At 35.5% G+C, this 8,051-nt stretch overlaps 1 protein-coding gene and 1 pseudogene across 1 annotated transcript; both read left to right on the top strand.

Annotated features, from left to right (window-relative positions):
• Positions 1 to 1,473: 1,473 nt before the first annotated feature.
• Positions 1,474 to 2,726, top strand: LOC118746920 (odorant receptor 59a-like). Its single transcript, XM_036480906.1, has 2 exons — positions 1,474 to 2,253; positions 2,315 to 2,726. The coding sequence occupies exons 1-2, from the start codon at positions 1,505 to 1,507 to the stop codon at positions 2,724 to 2,726; spliced, it is 1,161 nt and encodes a 386-aa protein (XP_036336799.1). The 5' UTR covers positions 1,474 to 1,504.
• Positions 2,727 to 7,062: 4,336 nt separating this feature from the next.
• Positions 7,063 to 8,046, top strand: LOC118746958 (annotated as a pseudogene).
• The last annotated feature ends 5 nt before the right edge of the window (positions 8,047 to 8,051 follow it).

Genomic DNA, 8,051 nt, shown 5'->3' with positions numbered 1-8,051 from the left:
ACTCTACCAATGGCTGCAAAACTGACACTGTCTCAGAATCTGAGGTCTTTATCGAATATACGGGAATTTTGGAATATGTATCGGTCTTCCAGTCCGAAGTACTTGTAATCTTAAAGGCCGTGGACTATGTGGTGGAATCTCATAAGGTCTGTATAGTTACTTGCTCTCATTGATTAGATAGGACTAAGATAGTTGAAAGTCCAGTAGATTTTATTTATTCCGCTTTTGACGGAAAGCACTTATAGTATATCATTTTGCTCGCGCTGCTCGAACAGTCGCAATGGCCGAGTAAGCAAAGCTACGGCGTTGCATTCGAGAGCTCGGAGGTCGAGTCCTCGCGCAGCGAAATTTTTTTTCTTTTTTTATTTAATTAAATTTTCTTTTCCTTTTTTGATTTTAAACTTAATTTAATTTAATTTTTAAATTTAATTGTTAAAAAAGAAAAATTTATGTTTTTATTGCTGTTTTTAATTTTTAGATTTTTGTAAAATTTTATTTAATAAAAAAAATCTTATTTTTTTCTGTGGTTTATTTTTTTCTTTAATTTTTAGATTTCATTGCACTTCATTTAATTTGTGAAACTTAATTTATTTATTTTTTGTTTTATAATTTATTTTTGTATTTAATTTTTAGACTTTATTGTTTTAAAAAGAAAAATATTTGTTTTATTATTTTTTTTTTTTCATTTTTCAACTAAGTTTTCTCTTAATTTTTATGTTTCCCTTTAACTTAATTTTTCTTTTTATTTTGAATTTTATGTAGATATTTTTTATTTTATTTATTTTTTGTTTAAAGTAAATTTTTTAATATTCATTTAGCTTTTGGAAATTTATTTAGTTATTTCTTCATTTTTTCAATATAATTTTCTTTTCATTTTGGTTTTTATTATTTTAAATAGAAAAATATATATATAATTTAAATTTTGAGAACTTATTGGTAAAGAGCAAACAGAAAAACGCGAAGACGTCCACGTTAGAAGATCTTGCAATTACTCTTTGAAAATACAGAACAGAGCTTTCAATGGAGTTGCCAAAATTGACAATTGTCTTACGAAAGACTTTTAGTGAGTGGAAAGACAATTGTCAGAATCGCCTTCTAAAAGGAAATGTAATGGACGGCATGTTTTCTGCACGCGTTGTTTCGTGCTTGCTTTAGGAAAAAAAAGCTTGAGAAATTCGCAAAGTCACTATCTTATCAAACAGCCCTCGTATCTATCAAAGGTTTGTATACAGTGAACATATTTTTCTGCATTTTTAATTCTTAATCGCTCAAGTCTCCTTGACACCTCGAAATTATTTAATAAATTAAACGTTTTTAATATACATTTAATAATTCATAAAGACAATTAAATAACCAAAATCAATATAAATTAATTTGCAAGAAATTGCCATCATTAAAGTACCTTCATCGAGTATAAAAATAGTTTTATGTAACTTCTGACAACCATTCTCACTCAAGTAACCATTCGAAAGTGTTGCAAGTTATCAAAAAAACAGAAACAACTATGCTTTTCGTAATGGAAAATGTTAAATCGGGAATATCAGCTTTTCGCTTTCACGACATTACCTGGCGCTATGTCGGACAAAGGCCACCCTCGCCGCGTTACCGCTACATTTACTATCTGTATTCACTGATTTTGAATATAATCGTGACCTTTGGTTACCCAACACATTTGATGATTGGACTCATCCAAAGTGAAAGCAAAGCCGACATCTTCAAAAATATCACCATTAATCTAACCTGTTTGGGATGCAGCATCAAAACACTCGCATTTTGGTGGCGTCTAGCCGATGTACGAAAGATCTATGCTTTAATTCAGAGGCTCGATCAACAAATCATCCAATCAGACGATGTGCAATTCTATAATTCAAATGCATTTCGGCGTACAAAGCAAGTGTTGTATTTCGATGTTTGCGTGGGTCTTGGCGCCTCGATCGCCTCTGAGGTTGCTACGCTGATCGCTGGCGTTTTAGGGAACTGGCGGCTCATGTATCCGGCATATTTTCCATTCGACTACGAACACAGCGTGCTAGGCTACATAGCTGCACATTTCTACCAGTGTTTTGGCGTAACTGTACAGATTTTTCAAAATATAATCAATGACTCATTTCCACCAATGGCGCTCGCTATGTTGGCGGTGCATGTGCGTTTGCTAAATATGCGCTTGGTACGCATTGGTCAGCGTAGGAAAAGAGCCTCAGTAACTGATGCGGAACTCTTGCAATGTGTTGAAGATTACAAGGCTTTACTGGAGTAGGTGAACTGCATACATACATACATATATTACTCGCTTAAAATTTTTTTTTAATTCCAGCTTTCGTGCGGCAATTCAACGCATCGCTTCTATCGGCACTTTCGTGCAAATCTTGGTAACCGCCATCAACATGGGCGTAGTCATAGTTTATTTGATCTTCTATGTGAATGATATATTTTCATATGTCTACTATTTATTGTTTTTGGTAGCAATGCCATTGGAAATATTTCCGCATTGTTACTATGGTACGGTCGTTGAAATGGAATTCAGACAGCTGACCTATGCCATCTTCTCATGCAACTGGATTGATAAGAGTGCTGCTTTCAAGAAAAATCTACTTATTTTCGGCGAACAATCGCTGCGTAAGCAAATTGTTATTGCAGGTGGTATGTTTGCAGTTAATTTGGATACATTTTTTGCTACGCTTAAAGGGGCATATTCGCTTTTTGCATTGGTATTCCAAATGAAATAAAGGCTATGGAAGTTTAAGTGCAAAGTCAACATGAATAGCAAGAAAGCTAAAAACTATGGATTTTCTAAGAATTACTTATCAATTACACAGGCCAAAAAAAAATGAAAAAACAAAATTTGCACCATTAAATAATAGATTACACCAGCCTACAAGTGTACCAAAAAAAAAAAAAAAAAAAAAAAATATACTCTAAAAAATAAAATATACCAAACACAAAAAAAACTACAAAAAAAAAAAAAAAAAAAACAGTATATACTCTACAAAGTGATCGCTACAAAAACCAAAAAAAAAATTGTTGCGGCAAATGTTAAAGCTGTTTTTGATAGACTTTTTTGTGCTGATTACGTATCCGTAAGTATACAATTGCAAATATGTATTGCAAAAGACACGACTTTTTTACACTTTGACCACGTTTTTCTCAAAATCTGGAGCTGATAGAAACTTGATACTTACGGATTCGTCATCAGCACTCTATAAAAACAGCTTTAACATTTGCCGCCTAGAAACCAGTGTTGCCCTGTGTTATTTATTTGAATAATAGATTGGACAACTTGGAAGAATAGAGTCTATGTAGTTATGACTCTGTTTGTGGCGCTGGAGTCGAGGTATTTGCAAAAGTCCCATATATGTTTGTATCTAATTTTTATACCCGAGCGCACTTGTGCACAAGGGTATTATAACTTTGTTCACATAACGGTTGTTTGTAACAGGCAAAACGAATCGAGATAGATATAGACAAATGTATACATAAATGATCAGAATGAAAAGAGAAATCGATTAAGCGGTGACTGTCTGTCCGTCCGTCCGTCCGTCCGTCCGTCCGTCCGTCCGTCCGTCCGTCCGTCTGTGCACACGATAACTCGAGTAAAAATTGAGATATCTTAACGAAACTTCGTACATGCACTTCTATTGGGCGTGGGACGGATGGTATTGAAAATGGGCGAAATCGGACAATAACCACGCCTACCTCCCATATAACGGTAATTTTCAGAAATACGAAAACTGCGATATTTTAGTAACTACTGAAGATAATTCACTCAAAATTGACATTTAGAATAACTTTTAGACGAGAAATAAGAATATTAAAAATTTTTGAAAAATGGGCGTAGCCACGCCCACTTATAGTTACATGTGTATATTTTGGAAACCGCTGCACCAATTTCTTCCAAACTTGGCACAGTTGTTGACCTTGGTACAGCATACCAAATGGCCGAAAATCTTTAAAATCGGACAATAACCACGCCCACATCCCATATAACGGTAATTTCGAGAAATACGAAATCCTCGATAAATCAGTAAATATTAAAGCTAATTTATTCAAAATTGACGGTTGCAACAATTCTTTATCAAGAAATACGCTTATGATAAAATTTTGGAAAATGGGCGTGGCACCGCCCAATTATGATCACATTTATGTATATCGGTAACAGTTCAAGCAATTTGTACCAAACTCGGTATGATTATTGTGCTTGCCACATAAAAGCAAACCGTTGAAAATTATTGAAATCGGACTAAAATTACGGCCGCTTTTCATATAACGGTAAATTTCAGAAATGCTTGAAATTTCAATATTTCGAAATTTAAGGATGCTAGTTTACTTAATATTTATACACCCGCTTATCATGTAGCGGTAGCTTTCGGAAAGGTGGAAAACATATATTTAATACTTGCGCCGGGTATTTAATGTTCGGCTCCGCCCGAACTTAGACTTTCTTACTTGTCATAATAGATGTTAGTTATATATGAATAATTATCTGTGCACACATAAAAACTTTTGAACAAATAAATATTATCCGCTAGATGACGCTAGGTCGGCTTAATTAAAGAAGTTGTATTTAAATATTAAATATAAAGGTAAAATAATATTTTGAGCATGAAAAATTAAAAAAAAACTAAGCGAATCGTATATAGATGCTGAGAATCCCGGTTATAGAGAGGGAGGTTATATGAGACACTAGCTTTTACCAGCAGCTGAATCTTGTTGTGGCTACATAACAAGGGAGCTACGTTTCTCAATGCACTCAAGGACTAATAATGATTTGGTTTCATCTGATAGGGCAGCCTAGAGCCCGCCTGGCTATCACTTTGAATTAACATTCTCTCATTATGATGCATCTTTTGAATATTCAGCTTAGCCCATAGATAGATGAGAACAGACATATTGGTGCTGAGTCCGAAGATTCATTCCACCCGTTTTGCTCCATCACCACAGTATTTGTGCCTAACCTCAAAAAACGTGCCTGCCACATAATATCCGCGGTGTTTCTTGAGGTTAGGGCTGAACCTAGGCCCGTTAGACCGGTTCTGATGCCGGATTTAGCGCGTCAAAATACATAGGAATACATACGTCTCGTACCCAGATCCTGACATGTTTTTTTATTTGTGTGGCTGAGTAATATTTTGACGCATACACTTGCATATGTTTTGTATTTGGCCGAGCTTCTCCTCTAATTTGATGAGTGCGTCTTGATGTTGTTACACAAATGGAAGGAGGACCTACAGTTTTACGCCACTTCTAAACGGCAAATAGATTCACAAGCTTCCCTGCAGGAAACTTAATTAATTTAAAAGTAATTTATAAACTACTTTATTTTCAATGGGAACTAATTGAAATTCTCACTATTTTACCTGCAACGAACCCATTTATTTAACATGACGATGTCCTAGGAAACAGTCAATTACCTTTTCCTGCATGTATTTTCAACTAATATAAAATGCATTTGAATTAAACAACTTTAAGGCCAGTCGTTTGAATTCGCTTTCGTTCTGCACTTCAAAGATGCTTTTTCATAATTAAGAAAACCCAAAATTAAACATTTAAAATGAAATGTTTCGCCTAATGAGATTTGAACATGGACACTCATGGCCGTAACAAATTGCAGCAAACATCTTTGCACGCTCAGCTACAGCCATACATGTAAATGTGCTTTCAAATGTTCAGTTTGAATTGTGTGCGACTCTGCATTTATTTTCAACTACTTTAAAATGAATTGCGTTTAAACAACTTCAAAGTCAGTATGTTTCTTTTGAAAACGCCTGCGTTCTGTACTTCACAGATGCTTTTTCATACTTCCACGACACAAATTGTTTCTTTGAGTAAAAAGAGTATCGAAATTCGAAACATGTACTCGCGTACTTTCGGAGGTTTGCCATTGCCTGCCGAGGGGCGACACACAGTGGGACGTACCCATATAAGTTGCGGCCAAAAATAAGTAAACGTACTAGAAATTCGCTGAAATTTCGTATATGCGGTGTTCGGCACTTAGGAATAAAGAAATGTGGAAAATGGTAAAATTCAACGCGCTACCACGCCCACAGTTCTTGTGGGCGGAAATAGTAAATGTATTTGTATTTTGATGAAATTTAGAGCATATGCTCGCTTTAACGATAAAAAGCATAAATCTGAAAGATCGTCAAAATGGGTTTACATTACGTCCAGTAATTCTAGAAAAACAGGCGCATGTTAAAAGTATATATATATTTTTTTATGAAATTCGGTGTGCCTTGCCGTTTTATATTACGGCGCCCTCCTCCTATACAACTTTTTTGGCTCCAAAAACTGGATTTTATGAATTCTTGAATCTCTATTTCAAAAGATGTTCTCATTTCTTCATTTTAAAAGTGACAAAATGAAAACACTTACAATACCTGAATACCAGATTATATGCACGATATGTATTTATACTGAAGCTTTTAATTTTACCTACATTTTATACAACAAAAGCTGAGCTAAGGCAAGCAGGACTCTTGCCATCGAAAACGGATCTCGTCCACAGAAGCGTCCATTTTTGGCTGAATGTTGAATGGGATTAATAGCTTGGCGAGTCTACATCTTCTTCAATTCTCATTTTATATTACATATTATTTATTTTATGAAGCTATCAGAGTCTTTCCCTTCAGCTCTTCAATTAAAATTCAATAAATTTTACAGGAGGTGGGTCTATAAAAGGAGGAATAGAAACTCAACTCGCAGTTCCTCGCAGCTGGAACTATTTGGCTTACCTGGATATCTTGCTATGCATCTGCGTAATTACTTTTACAGAATTCGCTAATCCGTTTTACTACTTTTGGCCGCTGTAGTCCCATTGTGCGACAGCTGTTAAAAAAAAAAAAAACGAAGTGGTTGTACGCATATCTAATCCCAACGGCCGTACCTATGCATATAATTAATTTTATTAACAATTAGTAAAATAAATTATGCAAACCATTTAAATATTAATTTTTAATTCCCTGATGACCTATGCTGTCTTCCATATTTATCAGTTCTTTAAAATATATACCGTGTACTCTACTATACCGTTGTAATCTTCTAGTCAGTTTTAATATACATTCGGTTATGTCAGCAGTTCTTAATACTGCCTCAATATCCGGTATATCGGTTTTTCATTTTCTGGATGTCACTGTACGATACCTACAGATATCTATATTATTTGTATTCTTTCATTGTAAATGCCTTCATAACCATTGGCTATCCCACTCACCTGATGATCGGACTCTTCAAAATGCAGCAAAAAGCAGATATTTTCAAAAATATGTGCGTGACTTTCACTTGTATCGCATGCAGTATCAAAATTATTGCTTTCTGGTGGCGTCTGCCAAAGGTACGCAAGACCTACAACATAATCTTGAAACTCGACAGGCGTCTCACTCATCCGGATGATATAAAGCTATACAAGTCCATTGTATTGCGTTCGGCTAAACGGGTGCAGAATTTCCTGATTACCGTTGGGCTCTGTGCGTTTGTGGCCTCCGAATCGGCAACTATTATAGCTGGCATTATGGGTGAGTGGCGCCTCATGTATCCGGCATACATTCCATTCGATATTGAGCAGAGTGCTTGGCATTACGCGGTGGCGCATATCTATCAGGCTGCTGGTATAATTATGATTTTTCAAAACCTCGTAAATGACTGCTTTCCGTCTATGGTATTAGCAATGCTGGCTGGTCACATTCGTTTGCTGGGCATACGTGTGGCGCGTATTGGCAAAGGCTCGACTAATGCGCACAACATTGAACTGCAGCAATGCATTGAGGACTACAAGGATTTACTCGAGTATGTTGATCTTGATTAATGCTCCAGTTTCAGTGAAGTTAACGTTTCTTTTTTTTGTTACTTTTTAGCTTTCGCGCTACTATACAATCGATTGTATCGGTTGGTACTTTCGCGCAATTACTCGCCACCGGCATTAACATGTGCGTGGTAATTTTTTATATGTTATTCTATGTGAATGATGTTCTATGGTATATCTACTATATGGTATATTTGGTAGCAATGCCCATGGAAATATTTCCGCAATGCTACTATGGCACCTGTGCGGAGATGGA

This window comes from Rhagoletis pomonella, unplaced genomic scaffold (genome assembly GCF_013731165.1).
Source record: "Rhagoletis pomonella isolate Grant_MI unplaced genomic scaffold, Rhpom_1.0 Rhpom_scaffold_00011, whole genome shotgun sequence".
Lineage (NCBI taxonomy): Eukaryota > Metazoa > Arthropoda > Insecta > Diptera > Tephritidae > Rhagoletis > Rhagoletis pomonella.
Note: the sequence above shows the minus strand (reverse complement) of the source record. Positions and strands in the feature narration are given on the sequence as shown.

Bases quoted from the DNA above. Each gene is read 5' to 3' on its own strand.
- LOC118746920 (XM_036480906.1), top strand. From the start codon at position 1,505: ATGCTTTTCGTAATGGAAAATGTTAAATCGGGAATATCAGCTTTTCGC. The intron at 2,254-2,314 runs GTAGGTGAACTG...TTTTAATTCCAG, and splicing joins GATTACAAGGCTTTACTGGA to CTTTCGTGCGGCAATTCAAC.